General features: G+C 35.8%; 1 protein-coding gene across 1 annotated transcript in view; it reads left to right on the top strand.

Moving 5' to 3' along the window:
- The window catches only part of DMXL1 (Dmx-like 1), a gene marked incomplete at its 5' end in the record, with an annotated part of 52,469 nt that overhangs the window by 18,835 nt on the left and 11,192 nt on the right, over window positions 1-22,442 (top strand). The window contains 15 exons of the mRNA XM_009871724.1: window positions 790-1,877; window positions 2,151-2,342; window positions 4,047-4,123; window positions 4,277-4,401; window positions 6,899-7,147; window positions 7,538-7,651; window positions 14,304-14,467; window positions 15,262-15,401; window positions 15,738-15,823; window positions 17,325-17,526; window positions 17,852-17,969; window positions 19,128-19,190; window positions 20,932-21,018; window positions 21,683-21,804; window positions 21,917-22,058. Of these exons, the coding sequence (XP_009870026.1) occupies window positions 790-1,877; window positions 2,151-2,342; window positions 4,047-4,123; window positions 4,277-4,401; window positions 6,899-7,147; window positions 7,538-7,651; window positions 14,304-14,467; window positions 15,262-15,401; window positions 15,738-15,823; window positions 17,325-17,526; window positions 17,852-17,969; window positions 19,128-19,190; window positions 20,932-21,018; window positions 21,683-21,804; window positions 21,917-22,058 (2,969 nt within the window). The remainder of the gene's footprint in view (window positions 1-789; window positions 1,878-2,150; window positions 2,343-4,046; window positions 4,124-4,276; window positions 4,402-6,898; window positions 7,148-7,537; window positions 7,652-14,303; window positions 14,468-15,261; window positions 15,402-15,737; window positions 15,824-17,324; window positions 17,527-17,851; window positions 17,970-19,127; window positions 19,191-20,931; window positions 21,019-21,682; window positions 21,805-21,916; window positions 22,059-22,442) is intronic.

Raw genomic sequence — 22,442 nt, 5'->3', positions numbered from 1 at the left:
ATTTTGGGTAAACTAGGGATATAGTTTTAGGTCACTTCAGTGTTGGTCATGTCATCCTGTGTAAAATCATTTTTAAATATTATTACTCTTTAATCAGTTCAGTGTCTTGTATGTGATGTTTTACTTTATTTTCTTACCTAAAAGGTGCTCTTCATGTACCTTTTCCTATAATCTGTGCTGTAACTCCTGTTAAAGACACTGTGTCTGTCTCCAATAACCTGGACACTTTGAAAGATATGAGCATCAGCATAGAATGATTTACATATCTTTTTGTGTTTTGGTTTTGGACATGAATAGATTGTATAGGTGCTTCACTGCTGTATCATTCATTTATTTGTATGTAATACTGATTCCAATATCTATAAATGTTTATGCATTTCCTGGTTCTAATTTAAGTTACATTTTTGTTAAGAGGCAGACAAAACAACAACAAAAAAATTGGAATTTTTTAAAACTTTTTTTGAATTTTTTTGATTTAGCAATGGGAATGTAAACTGAACAGGAATGTGGTCTTATTTGACTGCAGTAGAACCAGCCTGACTGCAAGGGAAAGAAATGGCAACTGTTTAAAATTAAAAGCTTCTGGTTTTGGTAGTGATTAGGTTTGTCAATGTCCTCCCTCCCAAGACACTTAAATGATAAAGCTGCAAAGAAAGGGGAAAAGAGGGATACAGTGAACAATTGAATAAATATTAAGATCCCAAAGTCTTCTTTGTGAATTTAGAACTTTGCAGATGAATTATTTCATGCAGAATGATATATTATCCTCATCTTACAATATCTTTTCAGATGAAGGAGGTGGCCCGTCAAGTTGTAACCCTGCTGTGTTTAACTTCTATAACTACTTAAGAACACACCCCCTCTTATTGAGACGTCATTTTGGCTCTTCTGATAAGTCTTCTGCACATGTTTGTCTAACAGTAGAAAGTGGATTAGCTGACAAAATCAACCTAGGTGAAAGACAACTGTTTTTCACCACTGCATATGCACATCTAAAAGCTGGTTGTCCAATGTTGGCCTTAGAAGTGTTATCAAAGATGCCCAAAGTTGTCATGAGATCAAAGTCGTTCTGTAGATCTCCTAGTTTAGGGGATACTACTAAAGATTTCTCACCATCTTCTCCAGTTAAAGACTTGGAAGCAAAAGACCGGTCTTCCAGTGTTGATTGGTCACAGCCAGTATTGAATGGTCTAGGTTCATCTTCAGATTGTTCATCAGAACAACATTCAAGTTCAACTCTTTCCTTTGACTGGAGCCAGCCAAGTGTGGTATTCCAGGATGAACCTTTGAAACTACAGTCAGACAGTGATGAAAGTGATGAGAGTGAAGATTCTTCCCTGGTAATGAAAGACATAAAACCCCTGAAGAAAACTGAAAAATTATATGAAACGAGTTCTAGCTACACAGAATCTTTTAGTGTAGTTGATGACAATGATATTCTAAGTCCATCTGAAGATACAATTTCAGCACAGCTGAAGTTTAGAGCATGCCTGAAAATTCTTACTGTAGAGCTTCGTACACTGTCCACTGGTTATGAGGTAGATGGTGGGAAGTTGAGGTATCAGCTTTATCAATGGCTTGAAAGAGAAGTGGTAGCTCTTCAAAAGACCTGTGATTATGGTGTCGATGTAGAAGTACATTCAGGAGTTAGTAGGATACAAGAAGAAGCTACTTTACGTGAAAACACTGAAGACTTAGCTGACCAGCAAAAAAATAATCTACAGAAAGAAGACTTTCAGAAAAGACGCCAATGGCTTCTGAAATACCAATCTCTTCTAAGAATGTTCCTTAGTTACTGTATACTTCATGGCTCTCATGGTGGAGGTTTGGCATCTGTCAGAATGGAATTAATTCTGCTGTTGCAGGAATCTCAGCAGGTATGTGGGGGAGCTTAGTCTGTTTTTTTTTCTCTACTTCAGATTTGTTGTAGCTTATTTTTTTTTAATGTGTTGGATATTATTGTTGAAGTTTTCCCACTATAGCAGGCACCTGTTTTATGATAAATGTAATACTGTTACTAACATTATTTTTGTCTATAGACTGTGGATGTTTTGTTGTTTAGAATCCCTTACCCCTCCCTTCAAAGTTCTTCTCTTTCCTTTAGGAAGCTGTACTATCACTTCATATATGTGTTTCTTGCTTGTTTTTAGGAGCAGTCAATACAGATAGCTTCCAGCCCTCCGTCAGAGCAGAGCTCCATACCTCTGCTATTTGCTTGCACAGCTAGTGCCAAAACAGTGGTGGCTAATCCCTTGCTACATCTTGGTAACTTAACTCATGATATATTACATGCCATAATAAACCTTGATTCACCACCTCATCCAGATGCTCAGAACAGCAAGGTGTGTATATTTATTTCTTTTTGATAGTTGTTTGGGTTTGTTGTTGCCATTGTCCAGTTTGAAGCCATGAGCGTTTTTTCTGACAGCATGAACACCTTCTGGTGTGCCTATCTGTGAGATGTAATAGAAATGTGGAACATATGTTGTGCTACCTATCTTGGGCTAAAGTAATATCCACTTATTGTTGAGGTGCTGAGCATCTGGTCCAACAAGCTGAAGTAGATTGGCTGCTTTCTGGACTGGGTATTTGTCCAACATGACATACGTTATGGAAAACGTGTACTACACTACCAGTATTGTCTTTATGACAATATCACAGAATCATAGAATGGTTAACGTTCAAAGGGACCTTGAAGATTGGACCTTGAAGATCCAATCCCCTGCTGTGGGCAGGCACACCTCTCTCCCACTGGACTAGATTAATCACCAAGCCTGGCCTTGAACACTTCCAGGGATGAGACATCCACAACTTCCTTGGGCAACCTGTTCCAGTGTTTCACCACTCTCATGGTGAAGAATTTTTTGCTTATATCTAATCTAAATCTGCCCTCTTACAGTTTCAGACTATTGCCCCTTGTCCTATCTCTACAGGCCCTTGTTAAAGGCCCTTCTCCAGCTTTCCTGCAGGCCCCTTGCAAGTGTTGGAAGGTCGCTATTAGGTCACCCCGAAGCCTTCTCTTCTCCAAGGAGAAAAAACCCAGCTCCCTTAGCCTGGATTATGTTACATTAATAGTAAACTCTGCATTTCCGTCCAGACATAAATGAAATTAAGCCTAGAAGTACAAAACCTGATTGGCAGTGATGTGTCTTAAACTTTTATATGAAAAAATATATCTGTTCATGCAGTAAAATATAGCCTATTTTTTTAAGTTATGTTTCTGTAAGTTTTCTTCTGTATTTAGTCTTGGACCAGAAACCAAACTTACAACTTTAGCTTAAGTCTTTCCGGAAGTCTTTTTATGCATTAAGTACCAAATAGTGTTTAGCTTTAATAGGGATTTCTAAAGAACACTCAAGCGATTGCTCATTTCCTAGTCTGTGCTTCATTTCAGAGGGAATGGGCAAATAAGTATAATAAACTCATTTTCTTAACTGACCCTTTTTAATCAAGACATTCTGTAACTCTTGACAGAAGTGTGTTTTGTGATATATTAAGGAACTATCAGCTATGGTAAAAATAGTGATCAATGTGACTGAGTAAATTGCGTGTATCTTGGAGCTAGATAAGAATTGGTCAAAAACTAAGCTGCAGCACAATTTTCATTTGGAAGCAAAACCTTTGTATTTGGACTCAACATATTGCTCCTGTCGTAGGGTGTAATCATAGAATCATAGAATGGCTCAGGCTGGAAGAGACCTCAGAGATCATTTTAATCCAGCCTCCGTGTCGTCAGGGAGTATAGAAGTATAGAAGTTTAATATGTTACTGTTTCTTAATTAAAAACATTGCAGCTAGAGCTCATTTGTGATTATGGGTTGGTGTGGTGAGTGGTTCACCATCCCTTTAATTGCAAAGTAAACTGATACATCTGAACTGAGTTCTGAAGAGAAGATATCTTTCATAACTGATTTTTGCCATTACATTCTTATACCTTCCATATTCAGTGCTTGTTCCTCTGTTACAAATCTGTACATGTGAAAGGCTGTGATACTAACCATGGTTCATCCTGAGTGTAATATGTTCTGTAAAACCTTTTCTTACAGATATATGTAATGCATACCCTAGCAGCGTCACTCTCTGCCTGCATCTACCAGTGCCTTTGTGATGGCCATAGCTACAGGTAAAGATCTATGAGAAGTGCTTTGTAGAGAATGATCAACACACTGTCTCACTGTACACTTGCCTACATCTAGAAGGGGCTATGGCTTGAATAGTTTTAAACATAGCGCCTTTTTTGTATATAAATACAATATCCTACTTTTCTGTTTCACAGCTCATTTCAAGCAAATCAATTCACTGGAACAGTGTATCAGACAGTGCTATTAACTCAGCGCCATTCTCTAAGAACAAGCTTAGAAGAAACAGTGACTCCCAATACGTCACCTGCTCAATGGCCAGGTATCTAGAGTTGATTAGTTTCTTTCCTCCTAAGGAAAACTTCATTGTCTACATCCGCTGCAAGAGCATGTAGCTATGCTCTGGACTTTGTAGCAGAATTCTGGACTAATGTGTGGTAAAAGTAAGTTCTTATAATAAATTATCTTCACTTTTCAAAAGCTGTAAGCTAGTAATTGTGGTTATTCACTAAGTTGATTTATATTTGCTTTAAAAAAAGTTAATGGGGGTCCACTAAAGGGCAAGTGGTCAGAAAGTGGGATTGTTGTCCTGTGCTCTGCTTGCTCCCTCTGCAGGCAATAGATCAGCCTCGTTATTATACTTCTATTTAAAAGGACTTGAAAGGATAACTTATTTTGTGCTCCATCTCAGAGTGATTGTAGCTTATGTATAATTTTTGAACTAACTTGAAACTTCTGACAATGAGAAGTTTATAATGAATTAAGTTTTTCTGTAGCTCTAAAATCCATGTAGGCATTGAGGTAATTATTAATATGTTCAGACCTATACTCGTGAGACTATACTAGTCACATTAGATGGAGTGTAAGCTACATAATACATGTCAGTTTAAAGCATTAGCTTTAATTTAAGTGTAACCAGAAAGACGCTTTCATATTATGGGATTTGTTTTAACAATATTTCATGTGAAAGAAATCTTTTGGAGAACCTTAAAGCAGTGTTTTGTTTGCTATACTGTTTTTTTCTTCTCTGAAAAACCTTCTGTCACTGAATCTACGGATTTATAGAGAGAAATCAGATTGTCGTTTTCTCCTTATCTCAGTTGCAGAGTTAAATGCCTAATGAATGAGAGATGAGATTGTTAGCAGTTATGCTTAGAGGTGACATCACCTTGAACTGATTCCTCTTTTTCTAATAGCTTCATATGCTTCATGTACAAAGCAGGAGTACAACATAAAACAGAATTCTTTGGTTACTGCTATTTGTATTTTCACTTATGTGTGCAAAGTGATATAGTCAGAGCCACTTCTGCAACTCTACAACTTTTTGTGAGAGCATAAAAACTGCAAGATGTTTAGTACTTGGGTAAAAGTACAGTTGGAGGTTGTCAGACAATGCATCATTCAAGTTGATGCCCGTGAGTTTTGGTTAGTTTTACTGCTGTAAAGTCAAAGAGTTTAGCATTTCAACTTACAGTGTTATGATGGAGTTTATAAACCTAACTGATGAAACAAGTACAACATGAAAGTCAATGCAGATAGTTTTATTTTAAGTTTTTGGATGCTGCGTATTGAATATATGGTGAAACACTAGATGAAAAGTAGAGAATAAAGAGGTAACCCTTTGCTGAAAGAGTGGAGGAGCTACAAAAGAGAGACCTTGAGACATAGGGTCAAGTAAGATTCATGTAACTAAACCTTGTGTGATAGAGTTTCAGTTCTAGGCAGTTGAAATAAAGCTGTGAGTCCTCTATTTAAACTATAGCCTAAAATTTGAGTGGTTTTTTGTGATTTCCACCCCCCTTATTTGTGAAAAGTTACTATCTAGTTCTTTAACTGTTAGTCCAAAACATGAATCTGAAAAGCTGAAATAAACTGTTAAAAATAACAGCATACCACTTTCTCCTTGTCGTGGGTTAGGGCTTGGCTGGCCATTAAATGTGGGCAGATGCTCTCTCACCCCCACTGCCCTCCCAAAACAGGAAGGAAAATGCAATGAGGCATAGAGACTTACGGAGTAGAAAACTAAAATGATTTTTACAACAATAATGGAGATAATAGTGAAATGGTGAAAATAAAGAAACTATATACAACTACATATAAGCCAGATTTCGAACCTGACAGCATGCCCCATGGATGCTGCAGAGCAGGAGGCACTGGGGCAGCCCCAGACTCAGCAGCGGTGAGAGCTGGATTCGGGAACTGAGTATCTGGATCAAAAGCAGGAGGTCAGATGGAATCCTCCCTGGACATTGGCCATTGCAGAAAAAAGGAAAGGAAAATAAACTCTTGTGATCACTCAGTTTTATACTAAATATGACGTATATGGAATGGAATACTCTCTTTGGTCACCTGTCCTGTCTGTTACCCCACAGAAGTGCCACCTTTTACTTCCTTGTGACCCCTCTCACTACCCGGCACCCCCAGCGTGGCACACAAGAGCCAGCAGTGGCCTTGGTCACTGTAGGAATAAGTATCAGCAAGAACCTTTCTGCATCCCAGTCCCAGGCAGTAACTGTAAACATCAGGTGTTATCACTGCCAGTAGCACACGCTGTCTGCAAAAACATGCTGCGAAATTCAGAAAGTGCAGCCTTTTTGAAGAGACTAAACTGAAAAGTAGAAATCACTAAACAGAACTGAGTTTTTAGCTAAGATCAGGACATTACAGTAGTTTTCAATTTCCTCTAAAACTTAAGAGTTTTCTACACTAGAAAATACTAAATGAATTGTGTTGCCAGTCAAAATGCCCATGATAATCGAGACTGTGTTCACATACACACATACTGCTTTTTTGTTTTTGTTTTTTTTTTTTTTTAACAGGAATAACAGCTCTAATACGTCTCCTGAATTCTGCTGGTGAGGAGGCCCAGCCAGGTCTCACAGTTTTACTTTGTGAAATTCTAACTGCGGTGTATCTGAGTCTATTCATCCATGGCCTGGCAACACATGCTAGCAATGAGTTGTATAGAATTATGGCTCATCCACTTAACAACAAAATGTGGTCTGCTGTCTTTGGAGGAGGAGCTCGTACACCCAGCAGAGGACAACTAGAATTAAAGACAAAACCTGGTTAGTTCTGTTGTCTTATTCATGTTTGTCTTCTGAGTTTCTTTTAAGAAAATTAGTGTGACTGCTGAGAACTTAAGAGTAATTGCTTTTAATAGTTTGTGATCTGTAAGAATTTGAGACGGCTTTAGATCTGCAAAGAAAAATAAGCATCTAAAATTATTACCATAGATATTGTGTAGAAAAGAATAGGAAGAAGAAGTGAATGCTATGGAAATAAGGTTTCCAAGTAGCACAACTGGTGTAATGTGAAAAGATTAAGTTAATCTTACAGAGAAAATTTTCGCACTATTACAGCCTGGTTTCTAATGTTTATTTTAAAGCTTTCCAGTTCTCTCGTAACAGGAATATATACCTACTTTACAAATACAGTATGTTTTCTCTCTTTGGCAGGTAGGCACTTCTCAATGCCTAGCCCACATCAGGTAGTAGTGTTCTCCATGGAATGCGTGGGGTTTTCCAAATCCCTTACCACCTTCAGTACTCATAGTCCTACCAAATCTTCAGGCAAGATATTAGATTTAGTACTAGGCCTCTACATGCAGTTTGCTATGTGTGATTTTTTTGCATATGTAGAAAGACAGAAAAACTTCTGTTTGCAAGCCATGACACCAAAATTTAAAGCAGAGTTTTGTAATTAAACAACCAGTGGAATTTGGCCTTGTTAAAAATGAAAATTGCCGGTGCTGCTGTTGTATTCTCACTACACTTAATTTAAAATCAATATTAAATGTAAAATTACTTTCACCATGGTTTGAGAGGATCAGAAGTGTTTCATATCTTTGTTCAAGAGCTGCTTGTTTTGCTTTTTGAATATAAGCATTATTATGCATGTGGATTTCTAAGTGTTCATTCTAGACATTGCAAAAGAAAGGTGTCTTGCTGATATTCAATTCTTATAGTCTGAGAACCCTTTAGGAAAGCAAGCAATCTTCAAGTTTTAAATTAAGATGATTATAAATTATCTCGAGGTCCAGAATGAATTCTGTAATGCTTTTCTTTTTGGTACGGTTTTGTGCTTTGTGATTTACTTGGGCTACTGTAAAACCAAGAGCAACTATCCTACAGATTATCAAATTTTTTTAAAGGAAGATTCTGTAAAGATAAATTTGCTTAAACTATGATGACTTTGTACACCACATCTGAATATATGTAACATGCAAATTAAAGTATGCAATATTTGTTATTATGTTTTATTATTGATATTAGATGTATGTTACATATAAAAATGTCTTACTTTGCATTTAAGGAAAGCTGAAAAAATAGTATTTAAATATAGACTTTGACAGACATTTAGAAAAGTATTTTCAAACTACAAATCTTTAATCAAAAATGAGTTCTTATTCTACCACTAATCAATTTTCTTTGATTTAATTCAATTGATTTTTTTTTTTCTCTGAGTTGAATAATTATTTATCATTTGTTAGGGAAAATATATTGCCATACCAGAATTCTTGGAAGGCTAATTGGCTTTTGTTGGCAATTCTAAGTGTTCTAGGTGTTGGTAACTGTATACTGAGTTGTATTAATGCTGTTGCTACTACTGTTCTAAAATACAGTTTTTACACAAAAATGTATTCTGAAATGTGCACTAAGTACCTATCTACTGAATGTTTTTCATAAAAGTGAATGCTGACTGTCTGATCACAGAATTAGTGAAACTGTTGCTGGAAGAACCAAAAAGCTGAAAGTGAAAATTTAAGGGAAAAATGCTGATTTGTAGGGATAATAGAACTGTGGAAGATGAAAGAGTTGGACTAGAGGGGTTGTTAAGTTTCCATCTCTGGAGTTATTCAAAACTTAAACCAACCATCACCTGCATTAGCCCTGTTCTGAGCAAGGAGTTGGACCAGGTCTCTTTCAACCTATGTAGCTCTATGATTCCATAGGACTATTGTTTGATTTTAATATGTGTTTATCTAGAGCAAGTTTGGGGAAAGGAATTTTGGAGAAACATCTTACTCTGCTACTTCAATATTTTATTTTTTTTTAGAAACGGAGAAAGGAGAAAATAGATTCCCAGTGAACAGAGGATTCAGATTAAAATGAGCTGTACTTTTGTGCCTTTACTGTCATGGTTTTTTTTCCCTTCTTTTTTGTTCCTCTGACACCAAGAAACAAACGCTGAGAACTGACTGGAATGCTTGTTTCAGTCAACTGTGGCCCTTCTTCCATAGTATGATTTAGACTTTGTGTTTCTTGTTTCTGCAGTTGTAGCAAATGGTTTTGACAAACTGGATTAGCATTTAGGAATTTCTTAGAATAATATCTTTGAGTTGTGGATATATTTTATTATCAAGAAGCAATTAGCATCTGGAAAATAACCCTATTGTTGATTACAGCAGATCTTTTCAGAATCTTATTTACGTTACAGTTTCTCTTCAAAACTGCCTCAGAAAACTGCTTTGTAACTTAAATCTGTAAAGAGACGGTAATCCATAGAGTTCTTAAGGAAAAATTTGAATTGTTTTAACAGTTAGAAATCCATGACATCATTTAATATGTTCAGTCATTCCATGCTGTAAGAGTAAATCAAGTGCAAAACTACTTCCAAAACTTGAGTATTTTACAAGTGTACTTTATACACTTGAAAACTATTTTGGGTTTCAGATGCAGAAAATCAGAAATCTGATTAATATTTGACCATTAAGATGAGCTATCTTTCTCTGTTGATTGTCTTAACTTTTCAAGCAATTAAAAAAGTTTTATAACAGAAATATTTATGAGTACTTTGTTAGGGAGCAATGATAAACTGTCAGCTCTTAATGTGATGAGTTTTGCCTCATGTGCAAGAGGTTTAGAGAAACAATTGCCTTGACAATGAGGATGAGTGTGTAAAATTTATCCATAGAATGTGCAGTCCTGCTGTCAGTCTTATCTATGTATTTAACTTATTAGATCCTCTGAATTGTGTTGTAGCTTTCTGCATGCTCTCCACAAACCATTTTTCATGACTTTGTAGAAAACATACTGCCATTACAGATTTTCTAAGTGTCTGACTTAGAGTAACAGAGCATCTAAGTAGAAGATGAATTTAGTGTCTGGACAAGCTTTGCTTAGGCAATTGTAAAGAAAAAAATCAAACCTTTATAACTCTTGAATTTATCTGCTTGCTGTACCCTAGTGAGGTAAGTTTCATCCAGAATCTAGAAAAAACAGCCAAGAACAAAACTAGAACTTGCATTAGTAGTGCTTCAGACTAAGTAGCTTTCTGCTCACACTAGATCCAGCAATGTTATATATCTGCTACTCAATTTCACTAGCAGATCAGAAACAACAGTAAAAAGTCTTCATAGTTAGACTTTATCTCCAGGAATGGCTTAATCTCAGGTTAGATAAAACAATACAGAGTTCTCAAGTTTGAAGTCTTGTGTAAGGACCTATAGCAGCCATACCAAACTGCTTCTTTTTAATGCAGAATTCCCCTGCAATATAGTAGTGGAAACTTCCACATCAACGTGAGAATAATTGCCTTGAATTCCAGCTCAGTATTGAAGACTGCAAAGCTGAGCTTGTTTTCTTATGGCACTTCAGAGTACTAAGTACTTCATTACTTGTGTGGCCTTTCTGTTCTGTATTAAAGTCTTTGTCTTCTTGCTGTCTTATTCTTGATTAAGTCAGCCATTTAAACAGGTTAGAAGTTTAACTTGAAGTGTGAATGGAGTTACTCTGGCTTGGTGCAAGAAGCCTTGGATGGTTGCAACAGGAAATATCATCAAAGCTTGTGTATGCCACCAAGTATTTCATTGTGCTTATCTAATCTATATAATGTCTTCATAAATATATGAGAGTTTTATATATACTTGTTTTGAGCTATTCAGTGAATCATTACTCATTAAATGCTGTGTAAGTACAACAAAGAATTTACAGTCTATGGACTGTGATCAAACTGCAGGTTATGGAACTTAATTGCAATTGCTGCTCTTGAGTACTAATTCCTTAAATTCATCACCTTGACTGCACAAGTTTTCATAGATTCTTAAAGAATTACAGAAATCTATGCAGGGCTTTACACCTGCTAAAATGGTTTGAGGTGTGATTTATCATCAGTATTTCTTTGTTATAAGTCTGTCATTCCACTCTCTTCTAGTAGTCAGCGGTGCTGGTATTTGTTTATGCCCACAATAAAGGCTGATGTTTTTGTAAGAAGAGGACTTGATAATCATACAACTCTAATGAAGACTTGCCTTTTTTGCAGTAACTCTGACTCGCATTTTTGAGTCTGGTGGAAATTGAAAGAGGTTTGCCTTTTAGGTCTTCTAGAAGGGTGGACGGGAGCAGATGTGGGCAAAAATTTTTTTTAATATCATTACATATGTTAGATCTTGGCAGAAGTAGAAGCGTTTTTCTTGTCTGAAACATTCTTGTAAAATACCAAGAACTTTATGTTTGTCTTAAGTGGGACCAAAGATAAATGACTCTTAACTAGAAATATGAGAAATTTGAAAGTTAATAAACTGCTGATCTGAAATCCCGAATGACAAAGTCAGATTTCTAATTAATTTGTTAGTTTATTTAAAGATTTTTAGAGTGCAGTAAAATAAATTGGCGTTAGTAGTATGTATGTCAAACCACTTAGATGGTTGTAGTTTTATTTGCCTTGGATATAGATTTCTTTTCAACTAGGTAGCTTGCAGTACTATTAAATACAAAGAATAATCCAAGAATCCAGCCAGAAGAAAAATAGTGTTTTCAAGTAAAGCATTTACTTTTTAAATTCTGCTTAGAAAAACAACCTGCAAGTATATATTGCTTATTTCTGTATCATGCAACACTTGTTCCTTATTTCATGCCTAGTGAATTTCTGTTTTTTGAAGCAATTGCTAAAAATTCACACAGTGATGCATGTGCATGCTGTTTCTTAGCTGATGAGCTTTAAATAATGAAATGAAAATGTATTGTGCTGCAGCTATTATATTTGCACCTTTTAGTACAGGTAAGTGAATTTCAAATAATATCCCTAATAGAATAAAAAAATTATGATACAGTATAGTAGTGCAATACAGACTGTTAAAGTATCGCACTTTCAAGATGAAACTCTTGTCTTCAGCTTTTATTTTATTGTACATCTATAACTTCTTTTATGGTTTGGCTGCTTGTAGTGGTAACGGTCATCTTCATTTGTAGTCAGTTATGAAATGATGAAAAAATTCCATCAGCCTCTGTGAGTACAAAGGAGCTGCCAGTTGTTTTAATTTTTTTTTAAAGAAAGTGAAGTAAAAAATCATAGTTGAAAAATCAACCTAAATCTTACCTCCCTCGGGATTTGCGGTTGGCTCCATTTCTGTTACAAGCATGTAAGTCTTATAAGTGTTCTTAAATGAGCACTATTTATCTCTTGTCCAGAGTGTTATCCCTGTTGTGTAGTGATTGGAGCGTGTGTAAGAGTTTTGAAGGAAATTATCTGTCCAGTATCTATTAAGGCATACAGGTCTTCTGTGGATAAACATGTAAACCAGAAAAACATAAGGGCACAAGAAATATTTCTTTGTAGCAGTTTCAGTCTGGACATGCATAGGGATACTGGTTCATTTTGTGTAATCTCCAGCATTATTAACAGGAAAAAGTATTTTCAGAAGCTTCAATGGAAATTAGTTTTGTGGGCCCTTGGTAGCAGAAGGGAATAAGGAAAGTTAAGCCATTAAAGAATGCATTTGCGTTTGTGATGTTCATATTTATCTCGTCCTTGCAATCAGTCTGGCCCAATATGTTGGTATTTGAAATCACTGATAGGGATATCTGATTTCCAGGTCACTTCTTTTAGCCTGTAGATTTATTTCTTTTGATTCTATTTGTTACTACTGTTCCATCAGCTGAAGACTGAAATCATCCCTCTTTTTTTTTTTTTCCCACCCCTTTTTACTTGAAGGAGTGGGATGGGGTAGAACTTAAGTGTGTTCCGTGATTCCTTTGAGTGATGGCATAGTTTCCAAACCTTAAATGGAAATGGAAGACTTTGGAATGCTAAAGAGAAAAGTAAATGTTCAATACTTGGTTAAGATGATGTTCAAAGTTTGGGGGAATTCAAAAGGGGGTTAAAAAAAAATGAATTATTGTATTAATGTTTTGGCTTTCTTTCATCTGTAATGGAAGATTAATGAAGACCACCATGTTGTATTGAATCTCCAAATATGACTCCTGTTCTCTCTGGTCCCTTCCACTTCAAGAGTGTTCTGGAGAGCCAGAACACTAATGTACTACATAGGGACAGAGACAGTGACAGGCTATATCGGTATACAGTTCACCTACTAAGAACCATACTGAATTTAAGTTATCAGGTCATTATGTGAGCCTCTTTTTAAATAAACCATTACTTCTTTATTATTTGTGAAGTTTGTACTTCTCAGTTAAGATGAAGATAAGGGATCTGAAATGAGGTTTACATGTTCATTTGTATGTGATATAAATGCATTAAGATATTCCTGATGGCTTGGATAAGCTGTTTCCTTGAGTACTGTAAACATCAATAATGTAGTTCAAATCTCTTGTAGATACTTCTTTCTGAAAAAAGTCAATAGTGAGGGAATTATCTAATTCTTAGGAATTAGAGTATTATTACAAATAATTAGTCCTTCCTGGTTTTGTAAGGTTATAAATTGGATTGTATTTGTTAAAATAGGGTCTTTTATGTTTGCTGGGCTCAGGACATATGGATTTATCAGAATCGTAGCATTTAGAAAAATGTACAGACCTCTTCTGGAATGAAACACAGAACTCACTTGGATTAGGAATGGCAAGCTTAAATACTTGCACTGTATGTTCTGAAAGATAAGACTCTTGGCTTAAAAACCAAGCATAATTGCTATTCAGTAGTACATATTAAAGTAATGTAATTTTGCAGTATTATTGGTTGAGCAACAATATTTTTCGTCTTTGTAGGGAGAAATCTTCTAATGCAGTTATGGATGTACTATACTGTTTTATATTATTGTATTTTTCCTGGAGGTTTTCTTGTTCTGGCATTCTAGTTATGTATTGATTTTGCATATTTGAGGATTAACATTCTGTATTCTTATTTGCTAAAGAAATGTTTACATAAAATTCTGAGAACTTGTAATAAGGAATATTTTTACTTTCTATTATAAATTCCTTTATTAAAAGCAGTAGGGCTGTGGAACACCCAATTTAAAGAAACATATTTTATTTTCGTCCTCTGTAGACGATGGAGAGAAACAGCAAAAACGTTACAGGCTTTCATCAAAAACCTCTCCAAAAGAGAGTTCTCAGTTACCTGCATTGCCATTGGTAGACCAAGAATCTCCATCTTACAGGGAAAGATTTATTCCTCCTGAGCTTAGCATCTGGGATTATTTCATTGCAAAGGTAATTTTTTTGCTTTTACGACAGTTAAATATCTTCTGTCACTTCTGGACTGGTAGTTTTTCATCTTAGTCTTTGTTCCAGGTGTTGCCTTAGATGTGTAATAGAAGCTACCTGTTCTTATTATTCATATTTAGCTTTTTCTCACTGCCTATAAGTATTTTTGAAACAGATTTCTTAAAAACTGCTATTATTAATTTGTTTCCAGATAATGGTATGAACAGAACATGTTTTTTACAGTTGCAGAGTACAAATATGTAAGTAATTACAGATCAGCTATTTAGATGAGCAAGGAAATGTGAGAAGCTTTTTATCTTTTTCAAAGAGGTGAAATGAATGTGTATACTTACTAGAAATCAAATTATGCTGCCTTCTATCAAGTCTGCTGTGGCAGATCTTTGTAGAAGGTTATATAACTTTCTAGACTTGCATCGTACATTTCTGCATCAAATATTGGGCATGTCAGCAAAATAAATATGTAAACAACATTATAGATGCAAGGCCAAAAAGAAATGCAAATACTGAATAGCACAGTAAAGCACTGATGATGGGCTTATAAATATTGAACTCTATAGGCAGGGGATAGGATTTTCTTGCTCCTCATTCCTCTGAACTCTTGGAAGGATGAGAGAGAAAATACACTGGTGGATTTGGCTTCTCTCCGAAAAATAACAAACGTCTGTCTTATATCTGGTTTGATACATTGATGTCAAAGTAAAGCAAAATAAGTATTGAAAAGCTCTTACCAACTAAGTATTGGCTAGAAGATGCTCAAGAAATGTTTTTTAAATTTGTAGCCTTTTCTTCCATCGCAAAATAGAGTGGAATATGATTCAGAAGAGAGTCAGGAAAGTGGAGAAGATGATGAAGATACTGAGGGAGATGTTTTTGCATCAAATTCTTGTAACCAAGAGCATTCTAATTCAAATTCATACAGGTAAGTAACTCATCAGAATGCAAGATGATTTTCAATAGCTAGACTTGCATTTCTGGCCTTTTAGTTTGTGATAATACACCAGTTACTTGATATTTCATGGAAGTGCATTATGTAGACTTACTAGCTAATTATTCACAATTATTATTTTACTCATTTTATTAATACATGGTATAGTGACTTTTGAATTCAGAGTATCTATAGTATTCTGAAATACTGTTTGTAGTTTTCAGCAGCTTATAATGAAGTTTTAAAGCTCTAAATTGAAATCCTAATTGTGAATCAGTGAGAAAAAAAATTTTACTATTAGTAAATGACTTACTAGTGCTTTCTTGTTAGTTGGTCACTGATGAGATTGGCAATGGTTCAGCTGGTACTTCACAATTTGAAGATTTTCTACCCTTTGGCTGGACATGATCTTTCAGGTAATAAGCAGCAGAGTTGTCTTTCATACTTAATGCTGTAGCTTTAATTTTGCTTCAAAAGTTCTTAGTTTTTCCATGATATGGGAGTAACTGTTCTGAAACTGTTTAGCATACAGGTTTATTTATATAATAGTATGATGGGTGGGTAAGATGAGTGGGTGAGGAGGAATGCTCAGTAGTTAGCAGAAGTCTTGGTATACTTAGTTTTTTTTCATCGCCTCTTAGTTGTACAAGAATGTTTCCAAAATGTATTTCTTGGTGGAAACACTGTAGTTCTCTCTTATTCAGATTACATCGTTCCTACTACTTATTCCATGGAATCGTGTAATTGTGTTGGAAGAGACCTTTAAAAATTATGTAGTCAAACTCCCCTGTCATGGGCAGGGACATCTTTCATTGGATAATGTTGCTCAAAGCTCCATAGTTCCAGGGATAGGACACCTACAGCTTCTCTGGCAAGTTGCTCCAGTGTCTCACCATACTCATCATAAAAAAAAAAAATCTTCCTTATATCTAGTCTAAATCCACTTGCTTAGTTTAATACCATTATTGATTCTCTTACCACTACAGGCCTTGGTAAAAAGTATTTCTCCATCTTTCTCCTAAGTCCTCTTTTAAAAATTGAAAGGCTGCACTAAGGTCTCCCCAGAACTTTCCTTCTCCAGGCTGAACAACCACAACTCTCTCAGCCTTTCTTCATCATCCCTCAGACTGTTTTTGTGGCCCTCCTCTGGATCTGCTCCAACAGGTCCATGTCCTTCTTGTACTGAGTACTCCAGAGCTGGATGTGGTACTCCAGGATGGATCTCATGGGAGCAGAGAAGAGGGGTTGAATCACCTCCCCTGAGTTGCTGGCCGCACTTCCTTTGATGCAGCCCATGATGTGATTGGCCTTCTGGGCTGTGAGCACACACTGCTGGCTCATGTCAAATTTTTCATCCACTGGTGTCCCCAGATCCTTTTCCTCAGGGCTACTCTCAATCCATTCATCACTGTGTTGATACTGGTGATTGCCCTGACCCAGGTGCAGGATCTTGCATTTGGCCATGTTGAACTTCATGAGGTTCGCATGGGCCCACTCCTCAGGCCTGTCAAAGTCCCTCTGGATGGCATCCCTGTCCCTCTAGTAAATCAGCGGCACCACTCATCTTGATGTTACCTGCAGACTTTCTGAGGGTGCACTCACTGCCACTGCCTATAGCATTATCAGTGATACTGAACAGTAGCAGTCCCAGTATGTCCTCCTGAGGGACACCTCTTATTGCTAATCCCCATTTAGACATTGAAACATGGACTGCAACTTTTTGGATGCAGTCATTCAGCTATCTCCTTAACCATCAAATAGTCTATCAAATCCATATCACTCTAGTTTAGAGGTAAGGCTGCTGTGGGGGACTGTCAAAGGCCTTACTGAAGTCAAAAGTAGAGGACATAGATGGGTTTTCTCTTGCTCACCAGGAAAGTGGGGTTTTTTATTATTACTTTTTACTTGTCTTTCTAGAGCTTCCAGTTAGCTCCCCGATATGCCATGCAGTTTTGAAAACACTGCAACGCTGGGAACAAGTTCTTCTCCGACGCCTTGAGCTATATGGGGGTCCGCCTCAACATTACATGTCAGTTCCTCCTTCTGAAGATGCCCTAGCTGCTGGTCCTGCATTGCTTCGCCATAAAACTTTACTTGAGCCTGCAAACACACCATTCAGGTGAGTCTAGTTTCTATGAACACTGACTATAATAGCTTGAGTATATATTAAACATTGTGTTGTTGGTGTATGTGATATTCCATAACTTCAAAAATTATATAATGCCAGTTTCTAGATTTGCTCCTAATCCATTGTGAAATTTTGGGGACATATCAGAATTCATACATTGCTGGTCCAAAGTAAGATCAGGAAAAACAATAAAATTTTTCTAGATCTTTTAAGTTTTAAGCTTAACATGCTTACTGTAGTTTGATCAGAATGTAAGATATTACAGTCTCACAGATATGAATGTGATGTAAATACTTATTTTGAATTTATTCTGTAGCTCTACGAGTCGTGTTGCACTGTCTGTGAAGAGGCTCTGGCAGTACTTGGTTAAACAGGAAGAAGTCCAGGAAACCTTCATCAGAAATATTTTTACAAAGAAACGATGCCTAAACGAGGTTGGTATGCTATGTAAAATGCATAAAATATTACAGGATGGTTTCTGAGCTTTTACTTAAGGTGTTTGGCTAGCTTGTTTACATTCTAGAGCATGAGTGGATGAAATACTTGGTATTTCATATTAAAAAATCTTTGTTCAATGTTTCACTGAAAATAAAAATTCTCAGTCTTTGTAGACTGATAACTAGCACCTCTTAGCTACACTTAGCCTCTTTGTTAAAATCAGCATAAAAGCTGCCCCCCAGAAAACAAGCTTTAAAATTTCAAAGATTTTAACCAGTAACCTAATCAAAGTTCCAAAAAAGTTTGAGTTTGTCCCTATCGTAGTCATCCTGGGTTTATCCACTGTTTTCTATAATGTTATGATTGAATAAGAAAAATGGTCATACATTAGTTTGTATTTTTGTCTCTGATAACTTTTCCCAGTGTCTAGCTGAACTCCAGGTTCCAGATCCAGTTAAATTTTTTAAAGTTGTGGTTCTGTGATAGAGTTCTGCTGTTTTTCTCCCTCTTTATTTGCTACTTCTCTTTCTTACTTAACGCTGCTCCCAGTAATTCAGAAGAATCACATGCATTATCGAAAAACTGTGGAGTAGCAGAAACATAGAAAGAAGTAGATCTGAATAAATTCAACATGCTGTCACAGCTAGATATTAGCTTGAGTATTTGTGGCTAACTGTGTTTACAGACTGCAGTTAAAAGTAAAGTTGTTCCTTTTGTCTTGTCCTTTGAAGGTGCACCATTTCTGATCATGTCTTTGATTAGTGCAGCCATGTTGCTATGCTGTATAGAAAGGTATTTTAGATGTGCTTTATGTGTTTCCAGATAGGATCATTGACACCCTTACACAGCATAGTTGTGTTGGTTTTGTTTTTTATCCACTTGTTACTGGAGATAGCTTATTTTCTAAGAAATCTGACCTTTGAGGTGGACAAGGTGGTACAGAATACGTAAATGTCTTCTGTACTGAGTATACTTTAGAATTTAGTAATTACTGTTACTGCATAATATATGTGTGTGCAAACATCATGTTGTTTCAGTTGTTCTGTGTTGGGGTAAACAACAAGGAATTAAGGATTTCCTTGATACCCTCAGGGTTATGTCTTATATTTATTCTTTGTATTCTTTGTTCTGTGGTTGTTCTTTCCTTGGTGAAGTCATTAGAGGAGCACAATGAAAACATGAAAAATTCTGTGGTGGAGCTGCCCATCGTCAATAAGGTACACAGTAGTAATGTTCAGATTAATTAGACCGTACATCATTATGAAGTATTTCCTTTTTGAAATGATATCTCCCTTAAATTTTTGCTGACATAACAAATAAACTTAAAAATACAGTTTTGAGAGAGATTGAGTTAAACTAGTCTTGTTACAGAGCCTATCCCAAACTAAATATATCGTAGAAAGCTGGATTAAAGAAACAGCTAAGAACAATATGTATTATCGGATTCCATAGGTATGCCAAGTGAGTGGATTCAGATTTGCTCAAGTGACAAAAATTCCATAGTACTGTGGGAACATAGTGGATGCAGGATCTTTCATTGGTATGGGATGTCTAGAAGAGTTGCCTTTAAAAAGGTCACGGGGGCTAACTGAAGTTAGAGCAGTTTGCTACTGAACATTTTTACTCGGCCTTAGTTTTAAAATGGCGACAAATGAACCCATGTAACAACTTTATAGCAGCTTTCAAGAAAGATTGGTATGAGACTAAAAGCGTGTAATACTATGTCAAGAAACACAAACAAGTACTGTATTTTTCAGGCTTTTTTACACAACACTAGTGAGAAGACAGAAATGAGAACACTGTGATGTCCTTGGGCTACATTGTTGTTACCAATTATGCAGTAAAGCAGTATTAGCAAGTAGGTAGCTGGAACTGACGGCGGAAAAATAATCTTAGTTTCACGCGAGTTTGTTCACCACGTAGCACAAATTGTGGTCTTATATTGGTTTGTCACGGCAGTCTTATGCACTTTTACATACTTAGATTAAAACAAAATCGTATTTTGGTAATCTTTAAAGGTATTGTACTTTGTGGTGTATAACAGCTATGGACTATTTTCAGACTTTGAAAAAGACCATTTGTAGTTTTTTGACACACCAGTCTTACTGTTTTTTTAACTAAATTATGATTGTTTATACTTTCTGAAGACCAGAGATTTAAGAAATTGAAGGAAAAAGGCTTGGAAGTGGTACTTCTGGAATAATTCTTTTTGTTTTGAAAAGAAATAGAAAATTGTACATTTATAATTCATGTTTAATTTTTATGTCACCGTTTGTTTGGCAGTACCTTTTTTTACTGTGCAATTATTTTTGTAACAACAATAGACTGAGTCTGTAATCTATCAATTTAATACTTGCAATACTTGCAATACTTACTCCTTAATTTTGAACAGGAGTATTACAGTGCTGGTAGAGTTTAGAATTTTGTTGTGTGCTGGCATATATCTGGAAGCATTTTTAAAATACAGAAAGGTAGATAAAATTCAAATACAGCATTACATCAGGTTAAGGGGGGTGAGGGAAAGAAAATGTGAAAGTAAAACATTTGGGGTACTTGAATGTACAGGATTCTAGATTTATTTAATTGTGGAGAATGGTATAAAGATAAGCTGACAAAGATCAAATTGACTTTCCTGCTGGTTTTCAGCATGAAAAAACTTGAGAATGAACACAGTACTGGGACTTCTGTGACAAATAAAGCTTTCTGTGTTGCTGTGGTAATCTCAGCATGGCAGTGGCAAGCTAGGTTATTACACATTAACGGTTTTACTGTTATTATTTCATATGTTATTATATATGTTATATATGTTATTATTACTGTATTTCTCATATTCTCTTAAAATTAAAATAGTGAAAAAAATACATGGAATTTCATACAGTTGAGGGGTTTGTCTCTATACTCCTAATAAAAAGTAGTGTACGATAGAGGTTTTAAATATAGTTTGCATTTTAAATACAGATAGAAATGGATTTGGGATACCCAGGAAGCAAAGCACGAATAATTCATAAAGAGTCTGACATCATTACTGCTTTTGCCGTCAATAAGGTGAGTATAAAGAAGGTAGGATAATCTGATTGTGTTGTACTTCCACCTGATAAGCAGTCCCATTGTGAATGGGTGAGACATCTTTTGCCAGCCATCCCGCTACAGATTGAACTCTTAGTGCTTCCTTCTCTAAAGCTTTTCATAATTATCTTTTTGTAATTAATCACTTCTACTGCAAATTCTTTTTTTTTTTCTATTGTGCAATGAATTGAAGGAAAGGAGAGGTGGCCTCAACTTTTTCTTTACGCTTGTGTGTAGGAGTATTTTTCCTTCTGTGTTGAAGACAACCAGAAAGTAATTTTTTCTTCTCCTGTTTAACCATTCAAGCCTGAAGAATTGGAGGAGGGGAGCCTGGCTGCGAGCATTGTAGTATAGTTACCCCATGTTTATCCTCTGAGGAAAGCAGGGAGAATCTAGAGCTGCTTGAGAGAGGTGTAAAATACAAATAGCATGTGATACTATCCCAAATGCAAATGAACTTTTAAAAGGGAAATGTCAAGTTTAGAGAGTTTAAGTATATAGATTTGCAGATATAAATGTTGGGATGTTGTAAATTAAGTGTATGGTTTTGTAACAACTGTACAATAATAAGATAATTTTTTTAAAAGCATCTTTTTGAGTATTCTTTTTGTATCTGCCTTTGTGTGTTTGGTTTTTTTTTCAGGCAAATCGAAACTGCATTGCAATAGCTTCAAGTCATGACATTCAAGAGTTAGATGTTTCTGCGATCCTAGCTACACAAATCTATACCTGGGTTGATGATGATGTGGAAATAGAAAATAAAGGGTATACTTTCTATGTTTCCAATATCACAGCTGGACTGTGTATTAATCAGTGTAAAGAAACATAATATTTAATGTTGTTTGGAATCTAACTTACAGTCTTGTTTCTCTTTTAGGACTGATGATTTCTTAGTTATTCATGCTCGTGATGATCTGGTAAATGTTCAGGGAACCACTCCTTATACTCATAGTAATCCCGGCACACCTATCAATATGCCTTGGCTTGGTAGTACGCAAACTGGCAGGGGTGCATCTGTGGTAAGTTGCTTGTCAAAGATTAGCCTTGTATACTCTGCCTACTTGTTTCCTTGTGTCTGTTCAGTGTTCCAAGTTATATTTTACAATTAGTGTGTAAGTAAAGTGTAGCTTTTTTTATTTTCAATGTGAGCTGGAATCTTTTTATAATAATTTGATTAATAGGTTAAAATACAGCACAGCACTTGAGGTACACCAACTAAGCAAGCAAAATTTTTATTCAAACCATATATACTTTATTTACTTAAGATACATTGTTTAAAAGTAAAGAATCGGGCTTTGGGTACGAAGTGGCAGCTTAAATTGTTCTTTCATGATTTGAAACCAAATGCTGTATCTAGAAAGCATGTATTTATGAGCTTTTAGCATGTAGATTCATGAAGATTG

This window comes from Apaloderma vittatum, unplaced genomic scaffold (assembly GCF_000703405.1).
Source record: "Apaloderma vittatum isolate BGI_N311 unplaced genomic scaffold, ASM70340v1 scaffold10876, whole genome shotgun sequence".
Lineage (NCBI taxonomy): Eukaryota > Metazoa > Chordata > Aves > Trogoniformes > Trogonidae > Apaloderma > Apaloderma vittatum.
This window is presented reverse-complemented; position numbering and strand designations above follow the sequence as displayed.